The following is an 18452-nucleotide window of genomic DNA, read 5'->3' as shown; positions in this document are numbered from 1 at the left end:
GGTGGCTGAAGTGAACCCTGTCAAAATGGAGGTGCCTTTTCTATAGACCTCAACTGTCCCGTTAGACAGTGCTTTGTAGGATTCTGAACCCAGAGTGCTCTTGACCACTTGGACTTGTGGTGACTTCCAGGTGATGAAAGAAGTCCAGAGTGCCCTGAGCACGGCTGCAGCCGACGACAGCAAGCTGGTGCTGCTCAGCGCTGTGGGCAGTGTCTTCTGCTGTGGTCTGGACTTTATTTATTTTATACGGCGTCTCACGGACGACAGAAAGAGAGAAAGCACTAAGATGGCAGATGCTATCAGGTAAGTACAAACGGGGGTTTTCAGCCCAGCTCTGGGGGTTTTGCAGGGTACCAGTCCTTCAGAGAATAAGCCTGTGTAAGCCTCAGGAATAAAGTGCGCATCTTCTCTAATAGGCACTGGTAGCATGATTAATTAAATCCTCTGCCTTCTCTATGGCCCCAGCATAAATTACTACTTGCCTTGGGCAGATCACTGATTTCAGGGTTGGCTTAAGCGCAGGGCATTCTGGGAGCATTGTGGTGCGTTAGCCTTCTGTGTATTTGTGCTGTGTATTCTCTTCCCTCGAAGTTGTCCAGGTTTTGACAGTCCGTAAGGTCACATAATGGATGTGGTTCTTGATTTTTTTTTTCTAAGTATAAGTAGTACACCTTCTTGTTTGCCCCAACTCCCTTCTAGCAGAGAAGTAAATAATGCTGTTAAAAGTCCCATTTTCTCACGCTCACCCCAGAAAATAGATTATTTATTTGTATGTCTTCCTAGTCTTTTCTAAATATGTTTTTAAGTTTTTGAAATGATTAAAAACTGCATTTTGAGACATGTACATTGTAAAATGGCTAACTCACTTAAGTTGGCCCTCACACTTCTGCTGTGGTAAGAACATTGAAGACATTTCTTTCTTCTCTCCCCGACCCCCGTTTTTTTGAGACAGGGTCTTGCTGCATAGACAATCTGACCTTGAACTTACAATCCTCCTACCTCAGCTTTCCAGTTCCTGGGATTATGTCCAGGCCACTACCATGCCCAGCTTGAAATCTACTTTCTTAACAGTTTTCAAGTCTACAATATGTTTTTAGAGTCAACATGCCCTTCCCAATATAAGCATTTTACACACACACACACACACACACACACACACACACACACACACACAGGTAATAAAGATTTAGTTTGAGTTCTGTTAAGTATATAAGTTATACTACTACTTGGCAGCTCACCTTCTCCATGTAACATTACCAATCTGAAGACATGTCCATTTCCCCTCTGGTTGGTTTTTTTCACTACTGTGTCCTGATAGTTGAGACACCTTCCCTAGAACTTTCAGATCCTCCTGTAAGCACATCTCCTTTACTGTGCTAATCACTGCAGGTATAAGTAAAAGTGTCTTAATTTTTCAGAGGTGAGTTTTAGTTAGAGTGAATAAAGCCAGTTCACCTACCAGGAAGGTGGTCTATATTTCCCTGCCTACCTCTCTAGAAGGACATTATCCTCAGGTGCCCCCTTTGGACCCTTTTGTGTTTTCCTTCTCATTTGTAGCAGATTGAAAATCCAAAGACTTTCAGGCTTGCAAGTGCAAGAAAGCAGTTTGGATCTTCTCCTGAACTGCCAGGTCTCTGTAGAGCTAGAGTTGAGATTCTGAGAGTTAATGGGCTCCAAGTTGCTAAGTATTGTCACTGTCGTACTGGGCTTCCTGGTCCCCTGTAAGCCACCTGGAGGCACAGAGCAGGATAGGGATGGGTTTCTGTTTGTGTTTCTGTGTTGGTGGGTCTGAGGTGTGGCAGATCATGTCTTTGATAGATCCCCCAGGTGACTCTCAGAGATGCTATCTACAGGCCCTGGAGCCCCACACCTTAGAGTTGTGAGGCATTGCCTTGGCCTTACACAACAAACATATTTCATCATTTTCAAAATTAATAGACATATGGATTTAGGAGGTTATCCACCATCTGTTCCAAATGTGTCCAGCCCATGGTCCATGCACAGCCAAGGATAGCTATGAATGCAACCCAACACCAAATCATAAGCTTAAAACTTAATTGTTTTTAATAACTTGATTGCATAGTTCTGAGGCATGAAACTTGCACATGACAATATCATGTTCAAAAGATGGACTGTGCCTGCTGGGTATCTTTCTGAGTATGATCATAACTTGATCGTTTTTTTTTCCAAGAATTTTTAAGTTGTATAATTTTACTAAATATTATTCAGAATTGTTATCTCTGGTTTCCTACATAATTTCAGACTTGTGGTAAACTAGTAGATGGCACAATCTTCTGTTCCAGTTGGAAATTAAATTGCTTGGTCAACGTGCCCTGGCAGATTGTCAGTACCTGTGAAACAGCGTTATAGTAGGACTACATACTTACCCAGTAGTGCCACCCAGCTCCTATCCAAGACGACCTTAGCCATTCCCCATACTCTGCCCCCATTCAGGACCAAGGGCGGAAGCTTGAGAGTCATTTTTATCCGGATCATCCTGCCCCTGTGACAGCTTTGCATGTTTTCCATGTGCTCACACTGGAGCCACACAGAAAAGTGTGTGTTCTGATAGCCCCGGCCTAGGGACAGACGGACGGACAGACAGACAGATAGATAGATAAAACAAAATTAAAATAATAGGGTTCACCAGCCAATGTCTCAAAGTTTGTCTCCTTTTTCCAGGTCTGCTTTCCTTGAGCTCCACTTATGAATCTTTCTAAGGCTCACCCCTTCTCCTCCCTCCAGTGATAAGTTACTCTGGGTGGCACCAGAGACTAGTGGTGTTGGAATTAGGAAAACAGAAAACACCCTCCCCACAAAAAAAATCAAGACAGATTCACATAGTCTCATTTATTGAACTTTTAGGTAATTTTAAATATATATTTTCTTCATGTCTTTTCCCAGCCTCCCCACATTGGTCATAAAGCTGGATTAGTGTTCTAGCAAACAGCCAAATCCTGCTTCAGCAAAACCTGTTTCTTTAAGCAAACGCATTCTTGTTGATAGGAACTTTTCTGATACACTTTAACAGGTCAGGTAAACAGTAAGTCACATCAGATTCTATTAGCCTTTCTCTCGATCATTTGTGTTTGTGTCTGTGGTATCCCTCATCTCAAACCCCTTGAAACTTTGAGGCAGAGGGACTTCATTGTCTTGAGTTTCTGAAAGTCAGAAAGGAAGGTTGAGTTAAACACTAGCTTGTTCCATTGTCAGACCCGTTGGTAGCCACTTTGAAGATTCATTATAGTAAAATGTCCAAGGCATTGGTGGTAAGACATAAGGACCAGGAACCTAGTCACAGCACTTGGCTTCTGAAGTCTGTGGACCAGGACTAGAGCAGCCACCTAGACGCTCCTGTGTGGAAGGTGGCTCTGCTAACCCTGAAGCCGACTCTCCCCTGCCTCCTCCTCCTCCTCTCCCCCCTCCTCCTCCTCTCCCCCCCCTCCTCCTCCTCCTGCTCCTCCTCCTCTCCCTCCTCCTCCTCCTCTCGGTCCTATCTAACTCGGCTGAGAAAGGCAGCAAACCGGCTGGTGACAGCTCTGGATCCTCGTTGCTTCATTTTCCCCCAAACAGTCCCTAGATTTTCATGTGATTGGCTAACATTTTGATATTTAAGTTAGTAAATGTTCTTCCAGCAGAGATTTTGCTTAATACCAAGCCTTTCTCATCAGAAGCAATAGACAGCTCCTTCCTCTGGTGCTGGCTCTTCAGGGCTCCAACCTAAGGCCAGGGGACACTCCACCCCGGGCTGGATGCTCCCAAGACTAAGCCTTCATGGCCCTGGGAAGTTCCTGCTAGACAGGATGCTGTTAGAGTTTTGGGATTTTCTATGTGGCCCTTGTCTTTATCTGTTAATCTAGGTTCACACATCAGTGGTCAGTTCCTGCTTAAAAGGGGAGACCTTTGTTCCAGACTGGAATTCTGATGCTTCCCAGAAAGAGCCAGCTGAAGTTACTCTGAGCAACAATAAAGTCCAAGTTTTGATTTTTTTTTCCCAAGACTTTAAAAACATATTTTTTATGCAGACATGTAAACTGATATAGCAGTGTTACATAAATTATAAATCCTTTTATTATTTCTATGTAGAATTATTTTAGCATTATGATCAATTTCACATTAATTTACCATCCCGTTGTGTTTTCTAGATCTCAGCACTGTGCCAGCCACTCTGGGTACATGGAGCACTTATTTTGGGAATATCTGCTCCTGTCATGGAGACCACCATTTTAGCAGTTACCTTTCCAAAAGGTGCCAGGGACAGCATAGGATATGGAGTCCCATCCCAAGTTAGTGATCCCTAACCCGCAGAAGGCAGTAAGACTGGGTTTGCTTCCAAAGTTTGCTCCGAAGGTTGTCTGGCTCTCCTCGTACCGGATGATGCACTGGTGCCTCAGGCTTTCTCATTCAGGAAGTCTTAGTGCAGACCACTCATTTGAATGAGTTCATCTTGTCTAGTCACAGATCCCACAAACTTCGGAGGCCTTCTACTCAAGCCTGAGTCAGCCTGGTCAATAAGCTGCCGAGCTCTGCAGTCCTCGTTGGTCACCTTACTAAGCTCCCCCCCCCCCCCCAAAAAAAAAAGTCCTGTGGCCCGTTCCGCAGGTCAGGGGCTAGGGACAACCTAAACTGCTGGGTCGTGATTTCCAGAGATGCAGGCTCACCACTGCAGCATTTAAACCGGTGACTTAGGAAAAGCAACTTGTCGGTCCTTTTCAGTGCTAAGAGTAGGCCCAGATTTAGAAACCAGTCACGAAGAGCTCCGCTTGCTCTCCATTCTGACCTGTAGCTCATTCTACCTGTGAGGGACTCCGGTCTGTGTATTTTTCTTCTTTCTCTTTGCCTCACTATGTTAAATCATAACATGGAACCATCTCTGAATACACAGCTGGCTTCCAGAGGTGGGAGAGGGATCCTCAATGTGGTGTGACACTGACCTTCCCCATCCCCAGAAGTGACCTGCTTTTTCAGCCTGACCCATGAGCAAGCCCCAGGATAGCATTGGCTATCCCTGTGAGGGCTGCCCTGCTCCTTGCATTGAAGTCCTTTGAGCTTCTGCTGCAATGGGATTCCCGCAGCCTTTGGTCGGCTGCAGGCGCAAGCCTTGGAGTACTCCAGTGTCTCAAGCCAGCCCATGTCTATCTCCTGGAAGTCAGTCAATCTAGTTCAGCATAAAATCAGGCTTTCTCCAGATGATAGCTGTCAGAAGTCACATACCAGGCTGGATCTGACCCTATGCTCTCTGATACCTAACCCACCATTGTTCACTCAGCTTCAGACATTCTTGGTTTGTCCCGAACCAAGCTTCATCAGGATCATTCCTTGGTTGGTCATGACTCCTGTAATGTGAGTGGGTTCCTGGATCTTCTGGGGCTGAGGACTAAGATACATTGGCTAGAAAGCCCAGGCACCCGCTACTAGCATGGAACTTGTGGCAACACCTTTCCCCATGTGATGGCCAGACTGTCTTTAAGCCTTACATACAACATACAGCAAATAAACCCATGGTCCACAGCTTCAGAGAGAACACCTTAAGCAAATCTCATTCATCTCTTAATGATTTCCATAGAGTTTTACATCTTGGTAAATTGAATTCCATGATAGACTTTTTTCATCTGCTCAAATATGCAATGTTTTCAGTAATTCCCCATTTATTTTTCATTTTAGAAACTTCGTGAATACTTTCATTCAGTTTAAGAAGCCTATTATTGTAGCAGTTAATGGCCCAGCCATTGGACTAGGAGCATCCATATTGCCTCTTTGTGATGTGGTTTGGGCTAACGAAAAGGCTTGGTTTCAAACACCCTATACCACCTTCGGACAGAGTCCAGATGGCTGCTCTACCGTTATGTTTCCCAAGATTATGGGAGGAGCGTCTGTGAGTACCATTTAAAACAAAATCATTCTAGAAGACATCCTGAGGAGATCTAGCTTGTTATTGTTATACTCGGTGTATATAGTGTGCCATTCTGTGGGGACTTACCATACCAGCTATACAAACAGTTTGGTTTGGTTCATGGAAGGCTGTGAACTATGTATTATTGTGCACCATCCCCATAGGTAACACTGGTATCCACTATCCATATTGACACTCGAAAAATCCTTCACTAAAAAGGGGAAGTGTGCATAGGATAAGACAGGGCTTCCCAGCCGGGCGGTGGTGGCGCACACCTTTAATCCCAGCACTCGGGAGGCAGAGCCAGGCGGATCTCTGTGAGTTCGAGGCCAGCCTGGTCTCCAAAGCGAGTTCCAGGAAAGGCGCAAAGCTACACAGAGAAACCCTGTCTCGAAAAACCAAAAAAAAAAGAAAAAGAAAAAGAAAGGGTTTCCCCACTACTTCTGTGGTTTCTTTTTTTTAAAATGTTTAAACAAATTCATCTGTAATAGTTGATGCTAATATTGTAGCTTGTGTTTTGACAAGCAACTACGGACACCTCGTTCCTTAGTCCTTGAACTTGGGGCAAAAAGTAATGACATGGGGTTCTCCAAAGGCAGAACTCAAGAGTCTTGGGCAATGAATACCTGCTGAAGAGCTGATAAGACAGTCACACAGGACAGAGGGGACATCAGGCTGTGATGCAGCCGTGGCCACACACACACACACAGCTCTGAAGTATATCCTCCCCCATGGACTTGAATGGCTGCTTCATGTCCATCATCACCGTGAGTGGACCTCACAAGAAGAATGTTGCCCATTAACACTGTAATGGAACTAATTAATGTCTTCCCTGAGGAGCTGATAGCCACCTGCCACCCGCACCACTCCCAAGTGGGGCAATAGATTTCTCTTGGAAGGGACCTCAGCCGCTCGTCTCTGTCCACCATAGTGCATTCCCAGGCCACTGAGATCCACCTTTTGCACTTTGTTTTGTTTTGTTTTGTTTGTTTTTCGAGACAGGGTTTCTCTGTGTAGCTTTGCGCCTTTCCTGGATCTCACTCTGTAGCCCAGGCTGGCCTTGAGCTCACAGAGATCCACCTGGCTCTGCCTCCTGAGTGCTGAGATTAAAGGCGTGCGCCACCACCGCCCGGCCCTTTTGCACATTTGAGGGAGGGGGCATCTGTTCTAATCCTCAAGTGCCTCTTCCTGAGAGAAACTTTGAAGAAGGACATTAGACAATAAGAAGTTTCTATCAAAACCACCCAAGAATTACAAAGACGGGAAAGACTATTTGCCTCCTCTTGCTGTTTGCAGTGCAGAAGCGTAGCAGATACTCCTTTACAGCAGTCAACCTGTAAACAAGGCACATGGACCTCAGAACACCTCCAGAAGATGCAGAGATACTGCAGCCTCTGCACTGAGGACCCTCTGCCAAGGAACACCACTCAGTCTAGTAAACATGAAACCCTCAGACAGATCCGTACTGTACTTGTTGAACAGTGTTCCTCAGAAGCAGCAGGATGTGTAGGAGGCAGTGAAGGATGCGACAGGGCCCCACGTGGGCTCGTGGGTCACAGAAAAGACATCGGGGAGGAAGCTGGCAAGATCAGTACCATGTATATAGTCTAGTAAAGAATGAGAAATCAGTGGTAATTTTCTGGGCTTTAACATTTTAACATGCAGCCTATCAAGAATGCAACTTAGAAAGATGTAGGGGAAGGGGAACTCTTATATAAACTTTCAAGACTTTTCCGTAAGTCGAACTTATTTCAGATACCAAAATATTTTTCAGTGAAATGAGAAAAGCCAAGGCTAGTAGAACAAATCCATCTCCACAGCCTGTCTGGTCTCAATCCACACATGCCTTTCCACAGCTCCCCTTTTGCTAGCCTTAATATTCAATCTGCTGGGATACTTGTTTCCAAGGGCTGCAGCCCCCATCACTGCCAGGACAGAATGGCTGCCATCGACAGGAGAAAACTAAGAGCCTCCTGTTTCACTCAAGTGCCTGGCCATGCCTTGTTCCTGCTGAAGATATGATGCAACGTAAAGGTCTTTGGGGTACTGTATGTACTACCAGTGAGAAAACAGCACCTACTCACCGTACCTCAGACACATACACACATTCTACACTCGTCAGGCGCCCTGTGGTCTTATCACCTTGGTGTGTCCTCTGCTGTGAAGGGTCTCCTGGCCAGTGCAGCACCCTGGTACTCCAGACTCCCAAGCCTGATAAAACCAGAGGACCTATGGGCCGCAACAGGCCGAGAGCATCAGTTCTCACTAGAACAGTCAGGCCACCACCAGGAACTACCAGGCTGATAATCCTTGGGAATGATTCCATGATAGTATCTCAGTTTTGATGTCTCCCACTGACAGGACAGTCAAGCAACATTAGCAAAGTCACATCATATTTTGGAGTCACTGGTGAGATGTCCCATCCCTCAGATTATATGACTACAATGCCAAGATCACCCTGGCCAAGCAGCCAAGTGTCCATTCCAAGGTTGAATTCCCTATTGAATATGAACATGATACAGCAGGATGTGTTCTTTCCCACATTCCTCCTTTTCTCTACACACCTCTACCCTACACACCTTGTCACCAATCTTCAGGCCCCTGGCCATTCATCAAGGCCAAATATCTGCTACAAGTCTTTATTAGCCTAACCTAGACTTGCTTTTTCTATGCCACTCACTGTGACCAGGCACATCCCACATTTGTGGGCATTTCGTATATGGGCCTGGTGGACATTGCCAATGTAATCATTTGATGGCATCCTTTGCTGCTAAGAATGGCCCATTCTTGTCCAGAACACCAGAGCTGAAGTACAGCCTCCCTGACTTTCACCAGAAGCCTACATGGCATCTTGTTCCTTCTTCCATGGTCACCAATAGCAGTCTTGGTCTGCCACCTTCATTCAGCCTGGGCCCACTTTCCCCTCCTTGGAGACATCCAAAGAGCAAGGGAAGACTTCTCCTGGGGAGTTTGCCAGAGATTAAAATTACATCCTAGGAGAATTCCCAAATCAGTGGTACCACATTCTTTCTGCAGCCTCTACACAGCTAGCATCCCTTTATGGGTTGCTGGGATAAAAATAACTGACAAAGCAGTTTACAGAAGTGATTACATGGCTCACAGTTGGCCAATTGTGGCAGCAGGGGTGTGAGCCAGCACTTGCTGTCAGAGAGTGGAGAGAAATGAATGCTGCTGGTCGCTTCCTCTCTAGGACGACACCCCCCCAAGGGGGATATGGAATGATGCAGCCCACATTTAAGGTGGCCTTTGGACTTGATTTACCTAATCTAGACTATCCCTCACAGACTTAACCAAGGGATTTTTCATGGTGATTCTAAGCCCCATTGACAACATTAATCATCATAAGCCAACTTGACAAGGAAACATCACTGTTAAACTATAACCTTCCACTCCATGGTTCATGGCTATCTCATAATGCAAAATGCATTCAGTACAACTGTAGGTCTTCATAGTTTTTTAATAGTCCAGTACTTTAAAAGTCCAAAGTCCAAGCCGGGCGGTGGTGGCGCACGCCTTTAATCCCAGCACTTGGGAGGCAGAGCCAGGCGGATCTCTGTGAGTTCGAGGCCAGCCTGGGCTACCAAGTGAGTTCCAGGAAAGGCGCAAAGCTACACAGAGAAACCCTGTCTCGAAAAAAAAACCAAAAAAAAAAAAGTCCAAAGTCCAAGTCTAATCTGAAATTCAAGGCAGTCTTAATGCTATTAAGTCAGAAACTCACACTTCCAATACACAGTAGTACAGAATAAATATTCACATTCTATGGGGAAGGATGGAGCCATATGATTGAACCAAATTTAGTAGATCAAACACCAAATCCTGTATCTGTCCCACATCTGTCATCTGCAACTGATAATGGAATTGTCTGGGCTTTAAAGGGATTGGGGGGATTATCTGACCCCCAAACTCTGCTGCCTGCATTACATATAGTCTCAAGATCCTTCCATCTCCAACATCCAAGAATCACTATTACAACTTAGACATCATCTTCAGATTCATGTAGTGGAGGAGTTGAGTCTTGCCTAACATTGTCTCTGAAACTACAGAAGAAACTCCATGAACCTATCTATCTTGCATTTTTACAAATGTACATCTTTACTTCTAAGTACCATATGGACAATGCTCCCAAGTTCTGCTACCAGCCCTGGGTGGGTAGAAACTGGTCCCCATGAACCAAAGCTCAACAGCAATGGTTCTCAACCTTCCTAATGCTGCGACCCTTTAATACACTTCCTCATATTGTGGTGACCCCAACCATAAAACTATTTTTGTCACTACTTCGTAACTGTACTTTTACTACTGTTATGAATTGCAGTGCAAATGTTTTTTGGAGACAGGTTTTCCCAAAGGGCCATGACCCACCGATTAAGAACCACTGCTCTAGAGGCATCTGTGCCTTGGCTGTATGGTATATACAAAAAGTACTTTCCATGGCAATTGTTTTTGAGCAGGGAAACCATGCTTCAGCATTCTCACTTCAGGCTCTCCTTTCAAATGAATCTGACCTCTTAGAAGTTAGAGCCTTCAAGTAGTCTTGCCTACAGGGCACCGTTCCTGATGTCTCAGGGCAGAGTGTGAGGTTTCTCTTTGATCCCTGTAACAATTACATCTGCCTTGTGTGTTGGCTTTAAACTCACTTGTGTCCTTTACTTCATTAAACTCTGGGTTTTTCATGATGTTTCTGCTCCTCTTCCTGCTCTCACACTGTGAACCTGAGTGGGAGCGGTGAGCTGTGGCATTACCACCCACCAGAGTGCTGTCCTGTTTTGGTAGCTCCTCCACCAAGCAGATGAGTCTATTCTGTATTCAGCCTCACTCAAGTTTTGGGACCAGAGGGAAGTGCATCCAGATTATTGGCTAGAGTATTACATGAATGGCCTTTCGCCAGTTCTCTATAGAGTTCTTGTTGATCTCAGCAGCCCCAGGAGCCAGGTCTCCACTGTCCCTGTTCTCTCAGCACTCTGGTCTTCTAAACTCTACCAGAATAACTTAACTAAGCCCTTTTTACAGCATCCTAAGGATTGTCTGGTTCAAAAGTCTAACCACACGATCAGGGTTATCTCAGTAACAAACCCACTTCTGATCCCAAGGGTTCATTTTCTGTATTACTGGAACAAAATATCTAACAAAACAGTTTGAAGGGTTTGTTTCAGTTCACAGTTGGGGCATGCAGGCCATCATGGCAGGGGGAGCTTCAGATACCAGCCACATTGTATTCACAGTCAAAGAGCAGAGAGATGAGTGCTGCAATTCAGCTCCTTTTCTCACTTTCTTTCACTGCAGGACCCCATCCCAGGGAGTAGTGTCACCAACATTTACGGTGGATCTTCTGACCTTTCTTGACTTAAACTAGCAAATCCCTTGTAGACATTGGTTTCCATAATGATTCTATATCCCATCGAGTTGACAACCAAGATTAATCATAGGTCATTCATTACCAGTAAAGTCAGTTTTAGGTTTGTTGTGAGCTGTTGCTAAAGTAAATCATTTGACAACAGTTATTTCCAGTTCTGGCAATAAAAAGTTCTTACCACCTATTAAGCCAGCAGTTCTCAACCTCATGACCCCTTGGGGGTCAAATGACTCCTTCACAGGGGTCACCTAAGACCATCAGAAAACACAGATATTTACATTCTGAGCCATAACAGTAGCAAAATTACAGTTATGAAGTAGCAATGAAAATAATTTTATGATTGGGGTCACACAACATGAGGAATACTATTAAAGGGTCACAGCGTTAGGCAGATTGAGAACCATTGTCAAAGCTAAATTTGAAAATCTGGTAGTGTGCTCTCCCTGTGTTGTCGGCTCTTTGTACATGTGTAATGGGTAAAGGTGCACACAGAGGGCTCATCTGGAGGAGATGAATGATCTTAGACACGAATATACCACTGAGCAGCTACATTTTTAGAATTGGATCCCTTGAACCAAATGCTAGCCATGTGGAGACTTCAAGAGTTCACAAGCTTTGGGCCAATGAGATGGCTCGGCAGGTGTGCCTGAGTTCAATGCTTGGGATTCACATGATGGAAGGACAAAGCCAACTCCTACAAGCTGTCCTCTGCTTTCCATAAATGCATGGCAATGGGCATTCTCTCTCTCTCTCTCTCTCTCTCTCTCTCTCTCTCTCTCTCTCTCTCTCTCTCTCTCTCTCTCACTCACTCACTCACACACACACACACACACACCAAATAAATACAATTTTAAAATTTAAAGAATTTGCTAGCCTTGGAACATTTCCCGAAGGATGGCTTAAATCAGTCCATTTGAACACCTACTCCTTTGTGGGTGGTATATTTGGTAGATGAGTCCTGACCAATAATTGCTCTTTGCCTCAACTTGGAATCTGATGGTATAGCTATACTCCACTGTGGTTACGTATGGCATATAGCCATGGCTGGAGACATTTCAGGATTCTACAATTGAAGATACTAGTCATTAGAAGTCAGTGTTGGCACTCCTCATCCTCCAAAACAGGACTACCCCAAACACTTGCTGGAGTCCAGGATATCCTCTAGAGCCTGGGGAAGCCCTCCTCTGAAGCAGCAGAGAGCCATCCCCCCCATACAGTGTAAATCCCCACCTTATGAACAGCGTTTGACTAACGCCTATGCAACAAGTAACCCAATACTACTGAGGTGACTTGTATTGGCAACAGCTCTTGTTGAAAGTGACTCTTAAAATGATACACTTTCTTTTGTGGCATTTTGGTACATTTGAATTTTGAGCGTGGGACAAGTTTGGCTTTCCCTACTTGGTGTGTACAAATTCTGCCAGGAGGATTAACTGAAGGAATACCATTGTCAGAAGAAAATGGCGTACAATGAGACAAGTTGTGTGAGCCTTCCTCAGTGTGTCCCACGGGGACCAGACACTTGCCTGCCTAGCTGCTGGTGGGTGTGGCTTTAGCCTCGGAGTGTGTTGCCCTGCAGTCTACCACCACCACCCCCAGCAGACATCCATGGAGTACCTACTGTGCACCTTACACCCTTCACAGTCCCCTCTTAAGAATCCTCACCCCTGTATGCTCGGGAAATAATTCAGGGCCAGTGCAGTAGTGGTGCTTTAGGTAGGCTTTGCTAAGGAGAACAGGAAGGAAGGTCTGGGCTCAGACACAGGCCCCCATCTGTGCACCTTTTCCTACCAGATCCTCCTCTGTGTGCAAGCTAAGGGCTGATTCCTAACCCCTCGTTCACCCACAAGAGCATTCCTCTTACACCTTGAAGCAGTCTGAACTGACGTCTTCTTCCCCGCGCCTCCTAACTAACTTCCTATTTTAAGACTACTGCAGAGTGGCGGGGTGGGACTCAGTCTGTATGGTCTGACCATGGAAATGGGTTTTCTTAATGGGTTTTTGTTTGGTGGTGGTAGTTGGATTTGGGTTGTGGGTGATTGTGATTTGTTGGTTCTTCATGCCTCTATTTTAAACTGACTCACTGCTCTTTACATGGGATGCATTCACAGTCTTGAATCAGTCCTGTTTTACACTCTTGGGTAAATTAAAATTCCTTTTATTGTCCTGCACATCCTACCCATGTGAAATGGGGGTGGGGGGACCACAGACCGTAAAAACTGTCTAGTAACAAATGGATGCAGAGCCATGCAAGCCAAGAGAAGGGGGACGAGGTGCCAAGACAGTGTATAGGCCAGAGCAAAGGCAGTTGTGATTGGCCCAAACAGACAACACGAGGAAAAGAGATGGACGCAGGAAGTGAGCTGTGCCCAGGGCTGTGAGTTGTCTTTCAGAGGCAGCAAGTGGCGTGTCTGAAGTAGGGTGTGTTGGGAGGCTGGAGCCAGAGGATCGTGAGTACAAGGCTGGTCTGGTCTGTGTCTCCAAGGTGGGGAGGAGGGAATGACTAAGGACAGATGGGCCCAAGGGAAAGCCTGGGAAGAAATGATCAAGATGGGCTTCCTCGGCCTGGCAAGTTCATTAGTATCTGCTGTGTTGAGGACATGTTTAACTTACGTGCTGGTGGTGTCATCTCCAAAGAAAGAACATTCTGGGTGCTTTAGAGCTCTTCCTACTGCCTGTGACATCGGGGGCCCTCTCTCACCCTTTCTTACCTCCCTAGAGTATTCCTGTGGGGAAAGTTAACTACCCAAATAAAGTCAAATCAGGGTTTTTTTTAGATGTTTATGGATCATCTCTTCACTGAGAGGGACTGTTCATCAGAGAAAGTTGCAGGCTTGTGTGTTCATAACTGAGCTGAAATGGCCATCTACACTTGAATGATGCCCTCAAAACCTTGCAGACTCTTGTGAGGAGTCTGCACCTACGGCACACACATCTGTTTACAGTGTCTGCCCTGTTAGAAGTACAGAGTCAGCTGTACACTTATCTCCATTGTGTGTTGTTTGCTCTGTGGATTACCAGACTCAAATATTCCGTGTGATCCGGAATTGCATTTGGTCACTGGAGGGCCTCTGTGTAATTTTTGCCTCTCAAGAAAGGCGCATCTAGAGTATATTTATCTGGGCCTCATCGAGACCATTGGAATCTCAGCAAAATTATCTGTGCAAGACAACCCACAGGTGGGACATGGGCACATCAGTTGCTAGGCAGACCTCCTTAGCCTGCCAGGGCAACTGTGAGGTTGTTGTTGATGATGCCATACACCTAATGCCAGGATGGGAACAGTGGCCTCTAATCCAGTATATACCTCTCTTGTTTTTAAAAGCAAAGTTACATTGGTTTTCTCAAGTAAACCTTGTAAAGTAACTCAGAACCTCTTAAGATGGGTGGCAGCAACTGAGGTACACTCAGTCCCCCTGGATAGTTGGTATCTGTATGACAGTGTGACTTCTGAAGTGTGACTCTTCAGCAGTGACATGCCACACTGCCTTTAAACATTGTTGAGAAAGGAATCCATGGGAAAATGAAGTTTCATATTGGGTTCGGTTCCTTTAGAACATGAATTACTGACTCAGGTACCCAGGTTGAATTTTAAATGAGTTCACTTGTGTGGAAAAGACCAGCATCAAGAGAAGAATCTCATATAAAAGAGGAAGTTACACCACCGTCCTCAAGTTTACCACAAAAAAGCCTCTAACTTGAATTTCATCCAAGTCCACATGACTCTGAATTACATCGTGAAGCAGGCCTTTTTCTTTTATTTTTTTTAACTGGCCCGGGGTGTTACTCTTCAGTCCAGCCACTTGGTCATGCTTTGTCCATGGTCTGTGCTTAGTGGGCACTAAAGGACATGAGGCAGATTCTAACATCTTCAAAAACCCATCATCAGCTTGGATTTCTGAGGGTTGAATTTCCAAGACATCTTCTCCATCCACCTCCCCTCATGTTTCACATCACGTCTACTCTTTTTCATTGTAGGCAAATGAAATGCTGCTCAGTGGGCGTAAGTTGACGGCTCAGGAGGCGTGTGGCAAGGGCCTGGTCTCCCAGGTGTTTTGGCCAGGTACCTTCACCCAGGAAGTCATGGTTCGCATCAAGGAGCTGGCCTCGTGTAACCCAGTTGTACGTCAAAATAGTTTTTTTACTTGTTTGTTTTCTGTTTGTTTTTAAATAAAGAGAACCTTTTCCTTCACAGATTAAATTAGACTTGTACCATGTTCCAGATCTGTTTGCGTGGTCTTCGTTGTAGAAATGGATGCCAGTGTGAAACTCAATACTTCCCGCAGCCTATCCAGTGATAACCATTTCTTACTGTCTGCAAAGTCCTTACACTTCATCACGTGCTTAGGTACACATACATGGAGGCCTAGGGGTTTTGTTTAGTAAATGTACTGAATACTGAGTCTCCTAACACTGCATTTAGTGGTGTGGTGTGTGAAATATTTCAAGTGATCGATCCAACTTTCTAAGCTCATGTAGATAGACGAGCAACTGTCATAGTTAAAAGTAAGCTGTGTTTTCTTTAGAAAATTCCATCCACGGTCACTCTGGGAAATTTCATTGAGCTTCAGTAGAGTAGATATCCACTCAGGGCTCCACACCATCCCATAGCAGTAGTGGTGTGTAACAGACCACCTCTATTGAAATAACTTGAGCCATTTCAAATTTCAGTATCCAATGTTAAATATCCCAGCATCCCTCTGTACCCATGATCCATCGCTCTGCCATGGATACCAGAATCCACTAGTGTTGAAATCCTCTACACCACATGCACCTCTGCATATACTTCAGTCATCTCTAGATGACACACAGTCCTGTTAGAGCGCATTCATTGCTTTGTGAGTAAGGGCTCTGCTGGATTTTGAGATAGGAAAGTGTATATTTGGTTAGATGTTTTTGTTTTTGTTTTTTTGCATATTTTCAGTCCAAGGTTGATTGAGTCCCAGAGATTTGGAACTCACGAGTATGCAGGGCTAACTATACTAAGCTGTGAGTGACACGTAAAGATTTAATGGTTGCTGTCCTGCGTGTGAGGAAAGGTTTAGTGCCTATGAACAACCAACCTCCTTTCTCGTTCATCACTGCTACAGGTCCTGGAGGAATCCAAAGCCTTGGTCCGCTGTAACATGAAGGTGGAGCTGGAGCAGGCCAACGAGAGGGAATGTGAAGTGCTGAAGAAGATCTGGGGCTCCGCCCAGGGCATGGACTCCATGTTGAAGTACTTGCAGAGAAAAATTGATGAGTTTTGATTGGCAGACTGAGCAGGACTTCAGTGGCTCCCCATTGCCACAGTCATCCTCACCAGGAGCTCGTGCTTGGAAGCAGGACTGGAAACATCCAAGCTATTTATTACCGAGGAGTTTTTAAGTACTGTAACTTTAAAGTAACTACAAAGCTTCTTTGTCCAAATGTCGTTATTTTATACTCATGTATACACAGTATAAAAATGTAATTGAGCATCAGGCTGCTTTTAGAAGCTCTGATTTCCTTGGAAGCTAGTTGTGGGGTTTTTGTTGTGTTTTTTAAAGGAATTATGTTTTCATTTTGGGTGACAGAAGAGTTTGCAATAACGTTTGTTTTACTCATTTGGTTTTGGTTTTTTTTTTTAAACCTAGATCACAGACCCTAAAGAGTGCAAGCCAGCCTCATCCCCCTCCCTCTACCTAAACAGATACAGAAATATCTGAAACGTGTCCCTGCATCTAGGAGGGCAGGGGCAGGGGCAGTACAAGTACCTCAGTGCTGAAAAAAGTCTAATCAGAATTAAAACCAGTTTTGTAGGAAAAGCATCATTGATGGAAAATCCTACATGAACTGTGGGTTCATGCTGAGATGACCACCAATTCTCCCTTTCTTAATGTGTTCCGTTCTTACCCAGCTAACATGAAGCAATCAGTGTCTGTGGAGGAAATCGAATGGTTCAGTGTCCGTGAATCCCTCCATAGCTTGAGTGCTACTTGCTAAGTTATGAATTAGCACTAGTGGGTTTAAATAGTTTTCCTGACTCTTTCAAAAAATAACTACGTAAGTGCTTCTTGTGGCTGGGTGAGAAATACTACTTTGCATAGTTTTGTTTGTCTATCTGCAGATATGATTGATGTATTACACCAAAAAAAGTATTTTTATGTTTATAAAGTGTAATTTTTAGGTTCACTTAGAATATATTTTATTTAATTTAAAATTCTCTTGGCACACTATTAAACACAGAAACTCCTTTCAAACCAGAAAAGAACTACCTTATATTGGACATTTATCGTTTGCGGTCTCTGCTTTGATGTCTGCCGTATACTGTGCACAGTATCGTGTTCACGAGTACCCCGTGGAGTGGGGACTGATTCCTGACTACAGGCGCCTATGACTACTTAGGCTTCTGGGCTTGCAAGCATATTGAATGTATGAAGATTGAAATAAAATGGAAACCTTATTTTTGTACAGTTTTGAAGTTTATACTCAGAACTGACGCCTCCCAGCCGTGAAGAGCGCTGTGCAGTGTGTAAATCTGCCTTTACCGTGGATGGGTTGGTACAGTATTTTTGCATCTGTGGGACCTACTCTTTTGTTCAGTAGTTTGAACTATATATAAACTGTACAATCTGTAAAGTTTTTATAGAATAAATATTCAGCTGTGAAAACTGGTTAAATAAAACTAATATTTCTTAACAAATGGGAATGTTTCTCAATGAATTCTTCCCTTGCCAGATTTCCTGTGGGGGCATTTTCTCTGGGGTTTTCTGTGAGGTTCACAAATGTACATAAACATTGGTGTTTGGCGCACAGGATGCAGCCCACTGTCCACGGCTATTCTCACGTTCTCCTGGATGGATAGTGTGACTGCTCCAAAGGAAGGGAAGTGTATTTCACCACATTGGCACCTACAAAACAGTGATGCTTTAAAGGGCCCTGAGCCCCGTCGGCTGGGTCTGCCACTGCCTCTCCTGCCTGCCTCATGGCTTCTCTTACTGTGTTCTTTCATGGACAACTTGATCTAGCCCATGACTTTCCTGTCCCAAGGGGTGAATCATCTGAAGCTTGTGAGACAGCCCTGGGTTTGTGCCCTAGCAAATGTGTGGGAAGGTGTGCCTGAGCAGAAACTATGGGATATCACAGGGAGTCCAGGAGAGGAAGGGAGAGGAAAGGCCTGGGACAGTTGGATACTGCCATCCTGCGGTGCTACCCAGGACTTGAGAG

The 18452-nt window shown here is 44.8% G+C and overlaps 1 protein-coding gene across 2 annotated transcripts in view; it reads left to right on the top strand.

The window, feature by feature from the left end:
* Window positions 1–17929, top strand: part of Cdyl (chromodomain Y like) — a 153890-nt gene extending 135961 nt beyond the window's left edge. For both annotated transcript variants that reach the window (XM_052727854.1, XM_052727856.1), the window contains 4 exons: window positions 131–303; window positions 5665–5875; window positions 15243–15386; window positions 16355–17929. In XM_052727854.1, coding sequence (XP_052583814.1) covers window positions 131–303; window positions 5665–5875; window positions 15243–15386; window positions 16355–16513 — 687 coding nt within the window. In that variant the 3' untranslated portion in view covers window positions 16514–17929. The remainder of the gene's footprint in view (window positions 1–130; window positions 304–5664; window positions 5876–15242; window positions 15387–16354) is intronic.
* Window positions 17930–18452: the final 523 nt, after the last annotated feature.

The sequence above is a fragment of the Peromyscus californicus genome, unplaced genomic scaffold (genome assembly GCF_007827085.1).
Source record: "Peromyscus californicus insignis strain IS unplaced genomic scaffold, ASM782708v3 Scaffold_8__1_contigs__length_139910024, whole genome shotgun sequence".
NCBI classification, from domain to species: Eukaryota; Metazoa; Chordata; class Mammalia; order Rodentia; family Cricetidae; genus Peromyscus; species Peromyscus californicus.
This window is presented reverse-complemented; position numbering and strand designations above follow the sequence as displayed.